Raw genomic sequence first — 20504 nt, forward strand, 5'->3', positions numbered from 1 at the left:
TATGTTTATGTGTTCATAGTTGATATTTCATAGTACATCACAAGAAAGATCAACAAACTCTCATATAGTCCCGGCTCTGAGAATAGCTGAGTAAATATTTTATGAAGTCAAGGTGAATAGTTTCGCACGGATATATTCTTTATATTTATTTCCAACAATTTTCTTGTTTCGTATACCTCGCTGAAGATTTGTCGCGACGTTGGACAAGGTAAGATATTTCTATAATCAAATTAGGGCGACGCCACCCTCTGCCCTTTTTGCACGAGAATAGAGAATTTTGTTTTTTGTTTTATCCTCTTGTGGTTTTAATAAATGGTAAACTCATAAAGTAGAAATATGTGATTTGGTGTGATATGTTACTTAAGTAAAGTGGAAGCACGTGACAACATTTTATTCTGAATACTTATTACTATTTTTGGCTATTTATTTTTGGTAACAGTTTCTATAATTGCGGTGGAGCTCTCATATTTCTTTACAGGGCAAATACTACTGAATTTATTATATTTAAGGTGTGTTTTATAATGAAAAGGATTGTATTTCTTTTATATATTTTTGTATAGATTTGTAGTATTCTATATGTTTCAAGTATTCTGAAGTAAAATAACAATTACCAATTATAGTAGATAATAAATTATTCATGAGATTGTGCTACTTTTCGAGGCCACCGAGAGCTGGCGATTCAAGGTCTCTGAGATCCTAGCTCCTGTCAGTCAGAGAGTGCGTTGCTCTTCGTTCTTAATATCGCCTGAAGAATTTCTTTCCGACCCAGACCAAGAGTGCTGTTGTGCTATAGCGACGTGTGCTGCTATTGTGATCTAAATGTAGATTTGGTTTCATTTGTCTTTCGCATTCGATTTACTTTTAATCTCTGCAAGTATGACCATATCTCTTCTTACCGATCGTAGTTAAAATGGTTAGTTACTCATTCGTCAGCGTTGGTTGTTGCGTGCGCTTATAGCCCTCTTTTCTTTATATCTAGCCATAGAACATAGTGATTCAGTTCGAAGGCATGATTCCCAAGTTGAATTTTCAAAAATTGGTGGACATGATATAATTTTTAACGTTGTATTTTCATTATTTACTTTAAATTACATTATTATCTACTCTATAGATTAGTCGCTCCAGTTGCCCCTACTGTAGGCGTTTAGGTACATCGCCTATAATAGAGGTTGGCCTAATCCCGACCGAAACCTATCCTATCCGCCTTACAACTCTCGGCGAAGCCATAAAATAAGCAGTTTTCCGATCTAACGCCTTATCTGTCCATTCGTATTTTCCAAGCAACATTCGTTTAGGGAAATCGTTGATTGGACGATTTATTAAAAAAATCTTCTTACCAAAAACATTATATAACTTGGATATGAAGCGACGTTATGTTTTTAAATTTTTAATTAAGCAAATCGGCACAAATTCGGGGTAATTTACTATGTAAAGCCACAATGAGTATACGTACGGCAGGCTAGGTAATTTAAGTCGAAACATAAATCAAAGAAGACTTTGGAACGATCCCGAGACGTGTAACACCTCTTCTATAGGGGCTATGTATGAAATGTAGCAAAATAATCTTCAAATACGTAAGTGCCTTGTAATTTATACCTATTATGTTTCATATTATTCTTAGTAGCTATCCACGGTAGATTGATGAATAAACGTGAATATGTTGTTTTGTTCACAAAGGGATTTCACATTAAAATATAAGCTTTACGGTGTAAAATAAAACATTTAGAAGATTTCACAAATTAAGTTGTAATTGAATTGGCTTAGTACTCGATCTCACACATTTACACGGTCGCTAAAATCAAGAAATGAAATGTCCACAACAGAGTCGCTTTGGTATGGAGCATGGCACATACTCGTACCGCTTTGAACGTCAGTCCTGGCTGCCTATAATTTAATAAGATAGAAATTTCGAAATCTATAGTTTCATTTTGTAGTTGTATAAGGTTTAACAATATATCAAATCATGAGTCACAAAATGTAGTACGTAAAAAGTGGGTGCACTGCTTTCGCCGTTTCTTACCTCTTTGGTAGTAAAGCTTGAGCAGATATGTAAAGTTGCAAAAAATATTTTAGATATAGGTCACTGTAAGTATTTCCATAAACCGCGATGTGCTATCGTACTATTAAATTCGTCCTACGTTTTTTATATATGTTCAAGTATTGACGAAAATTACTAAATAGCTCTGATAATCTGTTCATATTAGCTATGTGTATAGATATTTTATTTTTACTGTAGAATTAAATCTGTATAATCAGTAATCGCCATGGTTGGAAGGTATTTCAATTATCATAATATATTGCCAATATTTCTATAAAATTTAATCCGAATATATAAACGAATGTTACCGTGTGTATCGTTTAAACAGATTTACAATAAAATACAAAATTAATGAAGCAAATAATTAAAAGGGACTAAGCTTTTGGTATCTAATTACTTTACCTGAATCATATGAGAGTAGAAATTGAGTTTTGGAAACGAATGTTTACTGTTTTGTCTTAACAACACACATACCCTCATCCAATCCTAATTTGTAGACGATTTGATCCGAGTATTTAGGGTTGAGAGCGCCGAGGTCGGATTGCGAGCGGCTTTTCAAATATTTTTTCAAAGAAATTGAAGATATTTTTATTCGTTATTTTTTTATCAATATCGTAAATTGGTAACTATTTAGCACAAGGACAAAAAACTTATCTATATTGTACGATAGTGTTGTTATTTTACTTTATATTTTTAAAAACAGTTTGTATGCATACAGTAATGTTGTTTTGTATACGTACATTAATGTACGTATCTGCAGAATGTATGTGTAAATTTTATTAAATTGAAGGTAATAGCGTTTTGAGAAATAGGCTCCCAAAACCGCGAATTTTACTATATGGTTTCCTCTTTGTTTCAGTTTACTTTTAAAAGTAAAGCAACCTATTTATTACATCTTGTCCATTTGTTTTTTTTTTCTATAATCAACAACAATCTCTGCAATTCATTATCATACAACAACACCATAATATTTTTATTGTTCCCAACTCGAGTATTAGTGCCGAATATAACTTCCGGCACATAACTCAGTAAAAGCCCCAAACCGTATCCACGCGAAGAGTTAATAACTTTGCTTAAGTTTTTCTCTGCGTTTGTTATTGTGAATAATTTGGCGGCGTTGTGTAATGATGTTATTGAGCCAAGGATTGGGCACTGGCAGGTGCGTCGTAAGCGCGCCTTGGGGAAATTTCTACAACCCGCGTTGAGAACACTCGCGCTGAGTGCGCCAGTTTACATCGGCGTACTACACTACTTTACCTTTCCCAGTTTACTTTTTTCAGTCTGCGCGCTTTTGTGTAAACGAGTTGGGTTCTTGAAATGATGATAAATAAACTGTCTGGGTGAGGGAGGGAAGGAAAGCGCTTATTTGCTTGCGAAAAGTAGGTTTTGTTGTGATCTTTCACGGTGATTTTTGTAGTATGTGAATTATGTCTGCTGGTGTAAAATTAATAAAATTAACCAGGGTATAAAATAGTTTTATATGGATAGTGTTCTTTGAAAAAAATGTGTGTCCACTATTGGTGAGATTTTCGTTTCTCAATGTCATATGAAACGAGTTTGTATATAGTTAATATATTGTAAAAATATAATAAAAAAAGTCTGGGATTATATTAATAGAATACAAATTAGTACCTACGGTCGGAATACGCTGGAACTAGCGCCAACAGGATATGTGTTTACATTATATACCTGTTAAAATTATGTAAGAAAAGATTGCCGTGTATCAAACACTATAAATCAATTCGATTTCATAGGAATAGCGGTCTGAGATTTAGTAGATACGCCGACTCGGCCCACCGCATGCGTGGGAAATATGAAAATTGGAAAAACGCCCCGATGGAGCGTTAAATAAATTTCGTCCGGATTTGTATGTGTACGTCGTGTTCGCAAAATGTGTATTTCATACTTTAAAGATAGACGCTATCGGATATAGCAAACATCAAGTTTTAAGTGAGCAAGAAATTAGTGGCTTTTAAACTTTAAACTATAAAAAACACCAAATAATCAATGATAGGTGTTTAAGATATTAAAGAGTTGAAATTCTCTATTTTCATTATTTATGTACAGCAACTAAATAACTAGCAAATAAAAAGTCACGTATAATCATAATACTCAGTAATTATTTAAAACAGCGGCACATATAATATGTATTTATATGAGATTATAATGCGTTGAAGAGTGAAATTTTCCTGAAAAGCATGGACTATTTCTTCTAATATACAGCTATTGATTGGAACGTAAGTTTTTCTAGTTAGAATTAATATGTAAGCTCTACAAGGGATTCGTTGTTACGATTGACCCAGTTTGAGTAACTAGTCGGGACTCGGGTTTCACAGGGCTCTGTGTTTTGTCCATCACAGTTTAATGTGTTTCCCTCCGTCCCGAGTCGTGTCTCAACCCACCGAAAGCCAACTAATTACCTTTTCTTTTTCGCCAAATAACCTTTATCCATTTGCTTTTATAAATAAATGATTAATTTGTTGCTGACCTTGTATATTTCGAGGGGAATATAAGATAAAAGGTTTGATAAATATAAGAACGCAGATTTTCGCTACGTTAAAAGCACACTGATAAAGAAAGGTACAGAATTTGGATATAATGTTTAACTTCAGACTTCGATAGACGACTGTTAAATTATTGGACAACAATTTAAGGCTTTATAATATAAATAATTACTTGTTTCTTTTTATTTTCAAACAAATGTTACACATATAAGTAGTTAAAATAAAATAATTCACGTTCATGGTCATTTAACATAATTTATAGTACATAATGATTTGAATAAAGTACACATTGCTACAACATGTAAAACATAAAGACGCCGAAAATATTGGACGATAAAAAAAAATAAGGCGGTGAACTGTCGCTTTGTATTCAATGTGTGCTTCAACCTAGTCTAAGGACAGTTTATCCACGAGCCACTGCCCGTACTGGATAAGCGTTCGGGATTATCACACAAACATATTAGGTGCTTTGCATGTTCCTTTAGTTAAAATTACTGAACCATCTCTTAGACAAGTGCGAGATTGAAAAGGTAATACATGCTTACATATCTAATTCTATAATCAGTATCTACCACAGCTTCTAAGATGCATAAGATAGTTGAATAAAAAGTAACAAATACTGTTTTTAGAACTAATGTATTAAGAAACTAGTGATGATCAAAGTATAGAGGAATAAAATTTATTTTCCAACCAATCCACGATGTCAACAACTAAGATAGTGTCACATCGGCGAGCGAGCTCTCAAAGAAGCGAAATACAACAAACGGAGTGGCCTGAATGGAAATTGGCATTTCGCGGTGGCTGCCAGCTTCTACCGCTCGGCACGTTTACTACTCGCTACTTTTTAAAACATATAACATTTTACATTTGTTAAATAAAATACTACTGCTTATTTCTTATTCTAAACGCATTCTTGCTGTTACAATTTGTGTACCGTTAGGTACTATACGAAAGTTTAATTAAAATATTTTTTTGATCTACTTATTTGTTTTATAAAATTAACTAGTTGCCCATGTAAAAAATTCAATAATGTAGTATTTAAATTTTGCAGACATTACAAATAGTCGTGATATTTAACCATTTCTTAATACCTATTATTATTTGATGTTATTAAAGTAAGTTTATTTTTTAAGCAGAGGGGGTTCAGTTTCATATAGTCACTTTATCTTTGGTAGTTTATGCTCACGGTTCTAGTCTCGTGTGAAATATTTCCTGAAGTGTAAGTTTGTAATCACAATAGTATGGACTAAAATGGTACATTCGTGACAAAAAACGTATCCAGTATTTATTGTATAATATTTATTAACAGTTTCACACAAATATGACATAAACGCCAAAACTTGAAGATCACGACACAAAAGATATTTCTTAAAAACACATAATATCGTACACTGTAAAGAAGCGTGTCAAACATTCCACTCGTCCAATGTTTGAAGAAATCTGAATAAAATAGAGAGAAATTATCAGCCATTTTACTACAGAGTAAAACTTCACTTTTTATTAGATTGGTGAAATAAAATCATACGTGTCTGACATACATTTAGTAGGTGAAGAAATATCGTGGTCAATATTGTTATCTATTGGCGGGCGTAAAGTTTTGGAAACCAAAACCAATTTGAAGCTACGAAATTTGATTGTCGCTTCGAAATGTATTTAACTTCGCAAATTAAATGGTTATTTCGACGGTATATCCAGCTTATTGGATGTGTAGTTCGTATACGTTAAACTAATAGGCAACGTATAATTTATACAAATCTAATTTATAATAGTTAAGTAAGTATTATAAGTATAATATAATTTTATGAATCATTTTACTGAACTATTTCATATATTTGAATGTACGATTTAAAGCAGGCTTGTAACTAGTGTACTTAGAGACTTATCACTCTGGCGGATTGCAAGCGAAGCGGAGGCATAGCGTATTTGCAGCGGATACGCAACGAACATGATGCGGGATCGTAATGTAACTTGGATTAGTCAGTAACAGAATGGATTCCGACAAGGAAATATTGTCGTTAGCGAAATTGTTAGTTTGAAGAGAGAAAACGAACGCGAAGACAGTACAGCGAGGAATATGGGAGAATGCATTTTTAGCGAATCGGTCGGAAGAAACGATTACTATGTGGTATTTTGTAAACGAATGAATATTTTGTTACTATATGCGAATGTCAAGACCTTCATTTTATAAGTTGATGCATATAATTACTGACACAAAAATACGTACACGTAAAGAAATGCACTTATGATAATTAAATACGATTAAAGAAAATAGTATATATATGCAGCATGTTCGCTGCGCTTCCGTTTCGCTGTGAATTCACTTGCAATTTGCCAGTGTAATAAATGCGTTCTAACTCATGTTTTTTCATTATGTCTCATAATTTGATAAGCGGATCTATAGCATAACATTTCAACAAATTGATTTTATGCCTCGCGGAAACCCTAACATATTAAGATTTGTAGCGCTTGTGGGCAGCGTTGCAATCGCGTTGCTTGTGCTCGAATTCACAATATGCTGATCGTACGAACATAAGCCAACAGGCTAGATCTGCAGCTCTCTACCATACGCCGACCGCCACGACACACGTCCTACGTTATGAAATAGGAATTAAATTGTCTGTGAAGAATACAACAGGATTACCCTTCATCCAGAGCTCAGCAATGCGACAGGAGAAATATGGAGAATACATTGCCTCGTGAAAACGGTTTGGATTTGTTTGAAAGTGTGGCATAAACTGTAATGTATGTATTATTTATCGATAACAACGAATTGGCCGAGATATTTCCCAGCAGTGTTTGTGTAGTATTCGGTGCACTGCGGCCTTCTATTACCTATAGCTTGCGAGTATTATAGGTATTGTTAATACTCACTAGATTAAAACATCCAAAATATTCTGTTCGTAAATAATATTTTACTTTCTAACATTTAATTTTCAGACAAACATGAGATAATATCATTCATCAAAATAGTCAAAATGATGTAATTCATGATGAAAGTACGATGGTTTAGAAGGTCTAGCTACGGGTTGATTATATTTTCCTAAGATGGTTGAAAAGTATGGGTAGACTGTTCCCTCGTACACGTATTGCTTGCTGTTAGTGAAATAGTTAGCTATCTTACGATTGCTATTGCCATTCGTATGATATGGTACAGGATTTAACCTGTGCACGACTGGCCTCTTGGTTGTTGTTAATGTAGGTAGATTATTTATGAATTTTATGTAACCCATCATTGGGATTTTTAATGCGTTATCGTTAAATGTTTGTGGTTTTCTAGTTGGTTTTTTGTTATGAGTATCAAGTGGACCTTTGTAGCTATTTGTTTTGATAGTGGGAACGAATGTAGATAATGTAGGCTTTCGGTCATTATTTATCAGGAAGCGGTAAAAATTGTCACGCGGTGGTATATTTTCGTACGTTACAGTACTCACGTTAGATTTTATATTTCTGTTCCAACTCTTAGTCTTTGGATTTGTAATCAACAAATCTACGTTTAATGACTTTCTAGATGGCATTGTTATTACTGAATTATTCGGCTTTTTAACTGTCGGTTTCGAATGTTCCATTTTGTTTATAATATTTTCTATTTCCTGGAGGCTCAAGGGTGGGTTTGTGGTAACTGCCACTTCAACAATATTTTCTAGGTTGAAAAGATTTTCATTACTATGATTTAAGTAAGTAAACTTAGAATCACGTGGCTCAAAATAGGTTGTTAATGGTGATCGAACAGATCTTTCCCAAAATGTTCGAGAGGCATAATTATTTTCATTGAACACGGGATGTCCTGGTATTTGTGAATTCTGTTTCTCTACTTCTATGTCAATTTGTCTTTCACCATTTGTATCTATTTTTCTTATCATTGCAGCTATCTGTCTGCCTAAGTTAGAATAATACGTATTATCGGGTTCTTTAGTCCTTGTCCGATGAGGTCCTTCAGTCAGGTACGTTGGGATAGATCCAGGTAAAATATTCTGATCGGTATAGAAGCTTCTTCGTCCCACTACAGGAATTTTAACATTTATTGGATATTGGGGTGGCTTACGTGTGTTATTAAAATCGACTCTATGTATTAATTCGGTGAGATATTTAAAATCAACGTCTTCCATAGGCATTTCTTCTTCAATGGCATTTGATTGCAATTGTCTACCAAAATTGGATTTTGGTAGAGGACCTATCAGTGGTTCCTCCGTATCTAGATAGTCATCCGTGAATTGTCTCATTTGGTTGAATTTATTTCTTCGATTTATTTTGTCTTTCAATTTCTGCAACTAAGAATATTAAAAATTCAGACCCTGTTCATAGCTGCACATTTTCACGTACTTAAACATGCTTCTACATGCAATGTCATAATTTATTAACATATTACTTAATAATAAATATTATACTTACTAATTTGTTTCGTTGGGCTTGTTTATTTTTAGAATTTAATATTTTTCTGCAAAATTCAAAATATATCGTTATTATGCTAATATATAATTGTACAAACATGACCAAATACAGATTTAATTTAGTATGTTTATATTAGTTACGTTTAACAATTTTCTTTGTATAGTTTATAAATTTTTTAAGTAATTGTAAAATTTGATACATTTTTCTATAAAATTATAATTAACAACATATATGGCGTACATTTTCCAAATTACTATAGCTCTCGTACGTTAAGCGAAAAAAAATATTATAACAGAAGAGCTTGAGGCCAAATGTAATGTAGCTGTTTTGTAGCAGATAGTTTAACAAGCTTTCCTCGTTACTCAGCGATGCAAAGCACCCTACAGGAAATGTTCTTCCCACGTTCACTTTACATAATTAAACGAAAAAACATCGTGGGATTTCAGTCTCGCATTAAATTACCTAAACAAAATGTAATGTAGGTAAATCTTACCCATACAGAGACGAGTCTCTTGATCTAAAGCTAGGTTTATCAGTGGCGGGTTCATCCTCCGTAGCTGGTGTACTCGATGCTGATTCCGGAGTAGACACATTATCAACACTACTTGTAACCGTAGTTGTTGTAGTTCCACCATTGCTATCAGGTTTCGTACTAGGTGTAGCAGGTAATGGTGATGGTGATGCTGTCGTGCTTGTATTTGTTTCAGCTTTGTCACTTGATTCTGTAAACCCTAGTAAAAAGAAATGGTATTATTGTGTGGCTTATGTAGAATAGAAGAATAAATTGTATCCAACATACCTGAATAGGGAAAATTAGGCGCAACCGGAGGTACAGGCACGAATGGATACATAGGGATGACTGGTGGAGGTGGTAGACCAATTGGTGGATAGAATGGAGTATCCATGTTTGGTAGAAATATGAATGATGGCAACGGTGGTTTCGGTTTTTTATTAAAGATAATAATTTTTTTGTGTCCATGATCTTTGTCACTTCTATTGCTGTCAGATGAAGTGTCTGTATCGCTTTCACTAGAACTAGAGCTGCTATCCTCATCAGAAGTAGAGCCTGAACTGCTGTCAAATAAGCTATCATCTTCGGTAATTCGTAGTAGTTTTCTTTTTAAACCTTTCTTTTTATGTTTTGACTTTTTACTTAGTTTCTTCCAGCGTTTACGACTCCTACGTTTGGATTTTCTTTTAAGTTCGACACCACTTCTTCTGGTTAATACTGGTTCGTTGTCACTGGTACTATTGATGACTTGGTTTTCAATCGTTTTAAAAAACTGATTATATAACCAATCACCTAGGTCATCCGCATCTTTAGCAATTTCATCGATCTTTGCATCAACTTGATTCGTCACTGTGGGAGTTAGGTCAGTCGTGACTATGTGAGAATCGTACATCGAATTTTGGATCCTCGTCGGCTCCGGTAGGTAACTTCTTCTGAACTCCTGCGTTAATTTTATACTGAAAGAAATAACAGTTGTTTCCTTTCAAATAATCTCTTATTTTCTCGCTCATTATTGCACTCAAAAATACATACTTAGGTTCGCATACTTTGGTGTCGGTATCAAAGTAATATCCAGGATGACAATGGCATCCTATAACGCATCCTGGGATGCCATCGATGCAATATTCAAACCTTCCGTGTGGTCCACATTCTGTAAAGTGCACAATGTCATTATTTATTAAAATAATTGGGTAGAGGTACCTATATGAATCACAAAAACTTACCGTATGTAGTGCTGCCATGACTCCTACAGAACGGAAAAAGGGACACTACTAACAAAAGCCTGATGGCTTTTATGCTTTTTAGACTGAGAGCCATTAAAATTTACATATCATTTAATAACATTCTTATTTAATAACATTGTTGTTAACATTGCAGTATATTTATACGGAGTTTCATTACAAAATAAACATACTTATTCATTTATTAAAAACCTCTTACAAAATATGCAATGAAATTGAATGTTACCACATAATACCAAGTTTACAGAATGAACTGAACCATGTTTTTGTGCCGGTGTTCAAACAATGAGTTGGTTCTATTACTGCTTTTTGTTGAACGACACAATACGTATATTGAATTGATAAAATTACTTTGGAAAATGCTTGATTACTATGACTATGTATTCATGTTTACATAAAAAAAATTAAAGAATGACTTTGAAAAACCTAGACAAAACGTATTAGTCTTTAAATATTTCGAATAGATTTTGTTTTATATTATAATGTATGACTTCATCAAAAAAATTTGATCATTCCATAAATTTTACATAAATTACATATTATTCAACTCAGATTTTATACATTCGCCATGGATATAACTCGACTAAAATATTAAATATTCGGGTTGGTGTCATTTTTAGAGTTATTGATATCAGAATTTGCTGACTACTTTACAATAAAAAATATTTTTTTTATAAACTTATGTCGTACTTATACCTTTTTAAAAATATGGTAATTTATTTGTATTTGTTATATTTTTTAATATATTGTTACATTAGCGTGACCACAATCAGCCTGAGGTGATAGGCAAGATGCGTTTCTACAATCATTAACTGTAATAGAAAAAAAGGAAGACTATATATTTTGGCAATATGTCACATGGAATAGAAATAAAAATACCCGGATAAGTACTATTAGACTTACGCATTGAGGGCTTCGTACAAATTAGCTTTATTTTCTTATTAATTAGGGGCCGTTCAAGTACGTACCGCAATTTTTGAAGATTTTTAAGGCCCCCCGTATAACGTGCCGTAAACCTTTTCAGTACCCCCTTCCTAAAAGTTACGTAACACTAAAGTGTCAATTTTTATTTAATATTCACAATTATGTTACGCAAAGTACCGGAAAGTCTCAAAAATATCTTTGTTATTATTTTAAAATAGAAAAACCAATCTTACGTAACCAATGTTATACAATGCTGCCTATTTGGAGGTATACCGTGTGACTCCAGAACGAACTACAAGCTCGGGACGTTTGTCACGTGTACGGCCATTGCAATGAATCGTCATACTAGTTATAAACTTAATAACTAATAACGAAAGATTTATTTATTTTAATTAATTTGCATTATTTATTTATTATTAAATATACTAATATGTTATTTTGTTCAGCGCTTACTAAGTGAAATTTTGAGTGGTTTTTAAAGGTGTTAAATCCGGTAAATGATTAAGTGGAATATTGATTTTAATGATCGTTACTGACAATAGAATATTAAGGGTTCCCTTTGAAGTTCTGTAATTTGGCTGTCAGTAAGTATTATTTCTGATTCCACTGGAGAATTTAATAGGTACTAAAGTCCATTAATACAAAATCTTGTCTTGTCTAATTTTGATGAATGAACTATTAAAGAAATATGAATTTACAGATTACTTCATTACATTATAATAATATCAGCCTTGTTTTATATATTGAGCCATTTGTTTGCTGAGCACGGGCATCCTCTACTACTGAGAGGGATTAAGTCTTAGTCCACCAAGCTGGTCTAATGCGGGTTGGTACACTTCACACACCATCAAAATTTCTATAACGAACGTCTCAGGCATGCAGGTTTCCTCACGATGTTTTCCGTCAAGCAAGGGATAATTCACAAACAATACACACATACTTAAGAAAAGGCAGAGGTGCGTGCCCTTGGGGTTTGGACCTGCGGACATTCGTCTCGGCACTCCGTTCCACACCCAAATAGCCTATCGCCGCTTTATTAATTAACTAGCTTTTGCCCGCGGCTCCGCCCGCGTTATAAAGTTTTTCAGGCTAATGTTTTCCGTTATAAAAGTCACGCTATATATTTTCCCGGGAGCCTATGTTCTTCCCAGGGTCTCAAACTGTCTCCATACCAAATTTTATCCTAATACGTTGGTTAGTTTTTGAGTTTAACACGTTCGGGCAGACCGATGCAGCGGGGGATTTTGTTTTATGATATATTTTTGTAGAACTTTTTAAGAGGAACAATCCCGTCATACATTATTGTTGCATAACTTTAACCGTTTATGCAGCGCACGCAACAGAAGCTCTCAAAACTAATAAATTGTCCCCGTTTTTGCATCATGTTTCATTACTGCTCCGCTCCTATTGGTCATAGCGTGACGATATATAACCTATAGCACTCCAGGAACAAAGGGCTATTCAACACAAACATATTTTTTCAGTTCGAACCGGTAGTTCCTGAGATTAGCGATTACTGCTCCGCTCCTATTGGGTATAGCGTGATGATATATATAGCCTATAGCATTCCAGGAACAAAGGGCTATCCAACACAAAAATAATTATTCAGTTCAAACTCCTAGTTTCTGAGATTAGCCATTACTGCTCTGCTCCTATTTGGTCATAGCGTGATGATATATAGCCTATAGCACTTCACGAACAAAGGGCTATCCAATACAAAATGATTTTTTTAGTTCGAACCGGTAGTTCCTATGATTAGCCATTACTGCTCTGCTCCTATTGGGTATAGCGTGATGCCTATAGCACCCCACGAACAAAAGGCTATCCAACGCAAAAATAATTTTTCAGTTTGGACCGGTAGTTCCTGAGATTAGCCATTACTGCTCCGCTCCTATTGGGTATAGCGTGATGATATATAGCCTATAGCACTCCACGAACATAGGGCTGTCCAACGCAAAAATATTTTTTCAGTTCGGACCGGTAGTTCCTGAGATTAGGCATTACTGCTCCGCTCCTATTGGGTATAGCGTGATGATATATAGCCTATAGCACTCCACGAATATAGGGCTATCCAACGCAAAAAGAATTTTTCAGTTCGGACCGGTAGTTCCTGAGATTAGGCATTACTGCTCCGCTCCTATTGGGTATAGCGTGATGATATATAGCCTATAGCACTCCACGAACATAGGGCTATCCAACGCAAAAAGAATTTTTCAGTTTGGACCGGTAGTTCCTGAGATTAGCGCGTTCAAACAAACAAACAAACAAACTCTTCAGCTTTATATAATAGTATAGATTCATTACATTACTTATACTTATTAGATAGTCTGGGACTATATTGTTGTCATTCTAATTGCTAACATAAGTAAACAATGCATAGAACAATTTAAAACCGCATTTAAATCTTTTAGCATGTGAAAGCTTTGAACGGTTGTTGCTGTTGGAATATTTAGTAATAGGCGCAATGAAATAAAATATCAGTATTAACGTAGGTATTTATTTATATTTTGATAGATGCTATAATATTTAAATCAAATTTAAATGTCTTCGCCTAGGTCAGGTATTCCTTTTAGTCCCCTGGAAAAAACATGACTTTTAAAAATATTTATATCGTGATCATTAATTCATACAGTCAACATAAAACTTGATGTTAAAAACGAAATTCTCTTGTTTTTGTTACGATGAAAACCGCAACGAAACAGGGCTTCCAAAAAGTCACTTCTGTTTCACCTCATTCATTGAGATAATCTCCATTAAGAGGCATTTAATTAGTGGCGAGCTTAATTTTATGAAACGACGTAGTTTGCTTGAATTAATTATTTTGGTCAAACATCATTTTAAATCTACTTTCGCGCGATGACTGGCTTTTTTCATTTACCTACTATTTTTGAAAATTATTTCGAGTTTATCAATTGTGTCTAGTAATTTGTATAAATCTAGATTTTCATAGTTTTGTGTTTGGTCGTAAGTGTATCAATGTACCTAATCAGTTAAAAAAAACTTCCAGATAAGTCCTCAATTCCATTCTAAGACTGAATAAAAAGTAAATCGCGCAAGACTAATAAATCTTGACAAATGTCTTACTTTGTGCAGTCTTCAGGTAGAACACATTTGTGTGTTCTATCATCCCGGACATACGGGTGAACGCATATACATCCAGGTTCGCAGAATGGGTAGCAGGGCCGCAGACGATCTCGAGGATTGTCGCACGTCACTGATGCACATCCAGAGAAACACGCTTCATATCTAGGAGAATTTAATTACGGAAATAAATAATAATAATATAATAATATCAGCCCTGTATTATATACTTGCCCACTGCTGAGCACGGCCCTCCTCTACTACGGAGAGGAATTAGGCCTTAGTCCACCACGCTGGCTTAGAGCGGATTGGTAGACTTCACACATCTTCGAAATTTCTATAGAGAACTTCTCAGATGTGCAGGTTTCCTCACGATGTTTTCCTTCACCGTTAAAGCGAACGATAAATTTACAAAGATTTTAAATTAAAATTACGGAAATATAATATTCTAAATACAAAAATATTAGAATTAATTATTATTGATTCTATATTAAGCAAGTGTCTTTAGAGACAAAACAGTTAACAGTTTCAGCGTCTATACAGATAAAGATGTAATAATTACACTGGTTGGGATTGTATTAAAGTTATTTAAAAAAAAGTTCGCTCTTGTTAGTTAAATACCATTATTACGGCTAGAAAAATTTAAAGCATTCGAAAACTTGTGTTATTCAAACGTTTTGATTATAATGTAAGTAATTACTTTTCGTGCGGCCTTTCACAGTTCAGAGCGACGGGTTTCTTTTCAGGTTCTTTATCTCTGAAATTTTAATTAATTTCATAAAAGTGTCGCTTTTGAGATTGCGCATGAAATTAATTTGACTTTAATTATAATTACATGAATGCTGAAGAATGACCTAATTCTGAACTTTTGAGTGCTGATGGTGCACTTAATTTTTCAATATCTTCATAATGCCGTGGACCTCTATACAGTGACAGATCCTGATCTCTCTGTTTTTCTATACCATTAAACGGTTTAGAATCTTCATCTAAATATCGTGTGTTATCATAATCGTGTCTTGTTCGTCCGCTCCAGTCTTTATGATCTTCCGATTTCAGTAGAGTCTTTTTCCTCCAATTCCTTCTCTCGTCTATGAGCGAATGTCTTTTATTTCCGTCGATATCTTCATAATCATAAATACCGGATCGTGTGGCGAAAGCTACAATATTATCTGTAATATATGTTTATTTTTAGATTATTGTCCGCCAAGAATAACAATTATAAAAGTACACTTACACAAAAGAAGTGCTAAAAGCAATAATATTCTCATCTTAAATATGTCGTGAACACATAATATTGGGAAACGGCACTGGTGTTTACTCGCTCGTTTCTCTAAACTGCGGGTTTGCGACGAGCGATCAGTGACAATTAAAATGGTTTAGCAAAAAGTAGAGTTCAGCGGACGTGAGCACGCAGACGTTATCGATGCTAAGGGAAAATAGTCTACAAACGAACAGTTTGTTGCTTCTTGTTTTGTTTTTCTTTGGCTTATTTACTGCTTACTATGAACATTTCTAAAATAATCCTCTCTGTTATTAAACTCTATAAATATTGTTCTATTTTTAAAACTAAAGTACACATTTTTTTAAAACCCATATTGTATTATTCCGTGTTGCGTTCCATGTAATATTGCATATTTTATTGTAAAAAAATACGGGTGATAGTATTAGTAGCTCTATTATTAAAAAAAAATATAGTTTTAGCATAACATTTTTACACATAACATCGGCTACTTAATAAATTGCAAGAAATTTAGTAAAAGTTAGGAACAATAGGTAATGTTATTGTAAAACGAGAATAGAGTAATATTTTTGTATGTTCTCTTAGTTTTGAAAAATATCGAGTAATTTTACTAATTAATACTTTATCATCGTTTTTTTTTAAATTTAAATAACATTGAAAGTTTAATAGTGTTGTAACCCAATCTACAATAATGTAAAACACGATTCCCACTATTTTTTACTATTTCTTGTGAAAGATTGTAAAAAAAAAGTGGAACCTTTCAAATAAATTTTAATTAAGTTTGTCCCTCAGCCCAAGTCCTGGATCTGCAATAGACTTGTTTATTCCCTATAACTGCACATTAGGTCTTTTATTTAGGCAAATAACTTTATGCTTTTGAAACTAGTCTGGTTTAGTATGAGTTAAATTTATTATTTTTTTTTGCTTGACACCTTTGCTCACCCATTTCTATATTCAGTGAAATAGCCCATTACCATGGGCCCGAACCCCAGTAGTTTATTCAAAGATTACCCATGATTTCTTTGGAACTTTCGGTATTTATAGGTGATGCTAGCCAATTTTTATCAGGTCTAATGAATTCTATGTATTCTACAAGAAATAACATAATACTGCTCTTACGACTACTATAAACATATATTTTTTTTTAATAAAATGTAAAATAAAAACATGGACAATGTTTTAAATTCTTTTAATGGGTGATCTGAAAGCCTCGTTTTGTATAATTTTCCTCGGCTGAAGTGCTTTGATAGGCGGCGGCGCAATTACTATATTGAAGTAATTGCCCATTCTGGACACTTCAGAGGGTCGTTTGAAGTCTTCCACTTTATTGCTGGGAGGCGGTATGATCGTTCTCCGAATACTCTGCGGGTATGTCGTCCCTCTTCCCGTGGCCTCGAGTCCTGCTCGAGTATTTCGGAGCAGGTGTCCTGTCTACACGCTTTGTTGGGACGGGGATGCCCATTTGAGTTCTGGAAATTAGGGAACAAATTTGTTGGTACATTAATGTTTGTTTCGCTTCGTAATACGTTTTAGTAATACGATTTACTTACTAATAGTTAATTTTGTAAATTACGCAATTCTTTAAAGATATTGAATAGTTTTTGATTGTATTTATTTAGAATGTTAAGAAATACATGTCTTTTTGAAAAAAGTACTTTTCCATAAGTTACTGTAACCGTAAATGTGACACAAAATAAGTTTCAATAAAAAGTAATTTTTAATTTACCCGGCTTTATGTCATGATTATTACTGTAATAGAATTTGTTGAGACAGCAACATTACATTTTTAGTTTAAAATACATTCACAAACACATCACTTTCGCAATTTGCTACAAAGTGATTAAAAAATTTAAAAAACAAAATCGGAAATTTTACGGATTTTTTTTTATAATTTTATGTATTTTTTTGGCTCAATGTTAGCAGAAGAAAAGACAAGTATTTGGTATCATTAGTAACGCTAAGTCAAATTAACTGTATAATGTATTTATTGTTCAAAGATAGATAATTTGTTATGTGTACTAACGGCGAGCAATCCTGCGGCAAGACACACTGGTGTGTCCGGTCGTCCCTCACGTAAGGCTCTTCACAGACGCACCCCGGTTCGCAATACGGGTAGCAGGGACGCAAGTGGTTCCGCGGGTTGTCGCACGACACCTCCGCGCACCCACCGAAACACGGCTCGTACACCTCGTTTGGCCAGAAACAAGCTGGAATTATTTGGTTAATAGGGCATTTATAAAAATTCTCTAACCGGGCAGATATTTAATCTGAAACATATGTTAAATCGTTGCCAATAATACGTGTAAAGACATACCCCCTTATTCATAGACGTTTTTTATCGAACGACCGAGTAAGGCTGTGATAACAAGTTTGTTTCTCAGTGCTGACGGCATGGCAGTCTTCACAGTGCGTAGACGTAGGGCCGTTGTGATTGGCTAATATTGAAATACAACAATAATAACCAATCACAACGGCCCTATGTCTATTTCTCAGTGCCGTTGGTCACTGAAAAACAGGCTTGTTATCACAGCTTTACTCCGTCCTTAGATAAAAAACGTTTATGAATAAGAGGGATATGCTATAAGTATTGAATTTATTAATACTATAAAATACGTAATATAACTATAAAAACAAATCACTCAATACTTATTAAAAACTTACTGCTAAACTAAAAAGGTATTATAATATGCTTGATATAAATAGAATATTATATGACACTATTACAGAGTGTATAATTTTAGCAAACATTTTTCACACCTTTATATCTCTAAGGACATTGTTGATATCTAAAAGGTATAAATCTAGTTGGGGATACTAGATTTCTTTCCTTTTGCTGTCGGTTCCACAAGTCCATTAAAGCTCCCTCGGGGACCACTAGCTAGCCCAGACTTACAGTTGTACTAAACTAAACTTCGACAATAGCACGAACAGATTAGATCGAATACTGAATTTCAGCGTTTATTCTTACGTAAACTTTGCTTTTATGTTAGTACGTAACTGAACTTTAATAGTGCATTTTGTTGGAAAGTATAAAGCGCGAACAGATCTTACAAAATACCCGCATTTTGCAAAACTTATTTTACAGTTTAGTCGTGGAAATTTGTCTGAAGAAAATTCTTAAGATTTTGCGGTGCGAGTTCTAGGCGAATTACAACCTTTCATGATCTTGTCTTCATCTCTGCAGGTGGTGTAACGAATCCACGTGGCGAAAGTTATACATATCGCAAAATTCATATTAAATCCGCACACAACCAGACTTGCTCGCTGCCCGAAGAGAACTATCCGCCATTGTTTATATTTTTCGTTTTGCTGAAAATCGAAACAATGGGAAAGTCGTATGTCTTTTATCATAATAATATTGGAAAGTCTTCATAAGGTGGATAAGGTCGTCACGGCGCGATAAGGGTCTGTGTGTTTTGTAAACATGGAGAGAGCCGGTTAAGCCGCGATTGATTGAATTATTGCTTGCGTTGTAATTTGGGAGGTGGGGCTTGGTCACGTTCCTCTGATATTGTAAACGTTGCCTCGATGTGTCTAATTGGGTATTTTCTATAAGGGTTTCTAATGGATGTATTCATTTCAGTATAATTTTATGCTATTTAGTATATTCGTCCTCTAAGTTGTATTTTCTCAGAGGATAAATATTAAACATTATACGTCCTTGAACAATTACAATCTATGCGTCCATGATTAAATAATTTTAGTCGAAATAAATAACTCATATAAATATTATAATAATGTAGTTTAAGTTTCGGCGTATTAAATCTGCGTATCCGTAAATATAATTTATATTTAGTTCATCAATATTTATGGGCCAAAAGAACACAATAAAAAATGTGATTATCGTGAACCAATGTTGCTTTCTAGTACTCAAAAATGCTTTACCTTAAAACAACTCACATTATGTTAGCCGGTAGACCCCTCGCCAATCTTCGTTCCATTAGGTGAAGGGCTGAAACATATCTAATAACGTTTGTACATTATGGGTCGTTATGGGATGATACTACATAAATTACCATAGGTGATCTTGTCCGATTCCAACCCTAATCTCTAAAAAATTGCGAAACACCTGTACAATTAATTAATAATATTTTGGTAAAAGTCGGAAAAATTCTCTCAGTATGTAGAAATAGTAATGCGGAAATAATAGTGACGAAACGATATTTAATACCCGACAGCTTGTTAAACAACATCTAACGTGTAGGTACCTTCCCATAACAAGTGTGTCGTATTGCACTTTGACCCATAAAATATAGGGAAAAGGATGGAAACAAATAATAAACCAGCTTTTTTATTATCAACAGCCGAGGAAATCTTTCTTCCTTATTCTAAAATAGGTATATAGAATCATTGATTTTCGGAATAAAAAGTAAACTCATTTTTTTCTCAACTCAACCCTTGACCCGTCTAATTTTAAAATCCTCATAACATAGTTACATGAGAAAATATAAAAAAAAAATCCTTTGATTAAATCGCAACATATTTTAAATTGACTAATAACAGAAATAAAAAAAAATCGTAGTATGTTTTTGCACTATAACACAAAAAACACCGAAACCATGGATTGTGGGTTTTG

At 33.9% G+C, this 20504-nt stretch overlaps 3 protein-coding genes across 3 annotated transcripts; all 3 read right to left on the minus strand.

The window, feature by feature from the left end:
* Positions 1–7431: 7431 nt before the first annotated feature.
* Positions 7432–11009, minus strand: LOC115455885. The gene is made up of 6 exons (XM_030184672.1): positions 10666–11009; positions 10475–10592; positions 9731–10398; positions 9425–9662; positions 8932–8977; positions 7432–8810 (listed from the first exon to the last, which is right to left on the minus strand). The coding sequence occupies exons 1-6, from the start codon at positions 10757–10759 to the stop codon at positions 7497–7499; spliced, it is 2478 nt and encodes an 825-aa protein (XP_030040532.1). The 5' UTR covers positions 10760–11009; the 3' UTR covers positions 7432–7496.
* A 3079-nt stretch (positions 11010–14088) lies between these two features.
* Positions 14089–16110, minus strand: LOC115455876. Its single transcript, XM_030184639.1, has 5 exons — positions 15923–16110; positions 15524–15857; positions 15389–15445; positions 14692–14853; positions 14089–14184 (listed from the first exon to the last, which is right to left on the minus strand). Exons 1-5 carry the CDS (start codon positions 15954–15956, stop codon positions 14145–14147), a joined length of 627 nt encoding a protein of 208 aa, XP_030040499.1. The 5' UTR covers positions 15957–16110; the 3' UTR covers positions 14089–14144.
* A 992-nt stretch (positions 16111–17102) lies between these two features.
* On the minus strand, positions 17103–19364 carry LOC115455880. The gene is made up of 3 exons (XM_030184644.2): positions 19084–19364; positions 17952–18135; positions 17103–17397 (listed from the first exon to the last, which is right to left on the minus strand). Exons 1-3 carry the CDS (start codon positions 19277–19279, stop codon positions 17253–17255), a joined length of 525 nt encoding a protein of 174 aa, XP_030040504.2. The 5' UTR covers positions 19280–19364; the 3' UTR covers positions 17103–17252.
* Positions 19365–20504: the final 1140 nt, after the last annotated feature.

Source organism: Manduca sexta, chromosome 10 (genome assembly GCF_014839805.1).
Source record: "Manduca sexta isolate Smith_Timp_Sample1 chromosome 10, JHU_Msex_v1.0, whole genome shotgun sequence".
Taxonomy (NCBI): Eukaryota; Metazoa; Arthropoda; class Insecta; order Lepidoptera; family Sphingidae; genus Manduca; species Manduca sexta.

Excerpts from the sequence above, each read along its gene's own strand:
- LOC115455885 (XM_030184672.1), bottom strand. The coding sequence starts at position 10,759 with ATGGCTCTCAGTCTAAAAAGCATAAAAGCCATCAGGCTTTTGTTAGTA. Across the intron at positions 10,399-10,474 it reads ACCAAAGTATGCGAACCTAA|TATAAAATTAACGCAGGAGT; the intron begins GTATGTATTTTT and ends TATTTCTTTCAG. Across the intron at positions 9,663-9,730 it reads GCCTAATTTTCCCTATTCAG|GGTTTACAGAATCAAGTGAC; the intron begins GTATGTTGGATA and ends TCTTTTTACTAG.
- LOC115455880 (XM_030184644.2), bottom strand. The coding sequence starts at position 19,279 with ATGATAAAAGACATACGACTTTCCCATTGTTTCGATTTTCAGCAAAAC. Across the intron at positions 18,136-19,083 it reads TGAAGACAAGATCATGAAAG|CTTGTTTCTGGCCAAACGAG; the intron begins GTTGTAATTCGC and ends AAATAATTCCAG. Across the intron at positions 17,398-17,951 it reads TTGCCGCAGGATTGCTCGCC|AACTCAAATGGGCATCCCCG; the intron begins GTTAGTACACAT and ends CCTAATTTCCAG.
- LOC115455876 (XM_030184639.1), bottom strand. The coding sequence starts at position 15,956 with ATGAGAATATTATTGCTTTTAGCACTTCTTTTGT. Across the intron at positions 15,446-15,523 it reads GGTCATTCTTCAGCATTCAT|AGATAAAGAACCTGAAAAGA; the intron begins GTAATTATAATT and ends TTAAAATTTCAG. Across the intron at positions 14,185-14,691 it reads CTACCTGAAGACTGCACAAA|GGGACTAAAAGGAATACCTG; the intron begins GTAAGACATTTG and ends TGTTTTTTCCAG.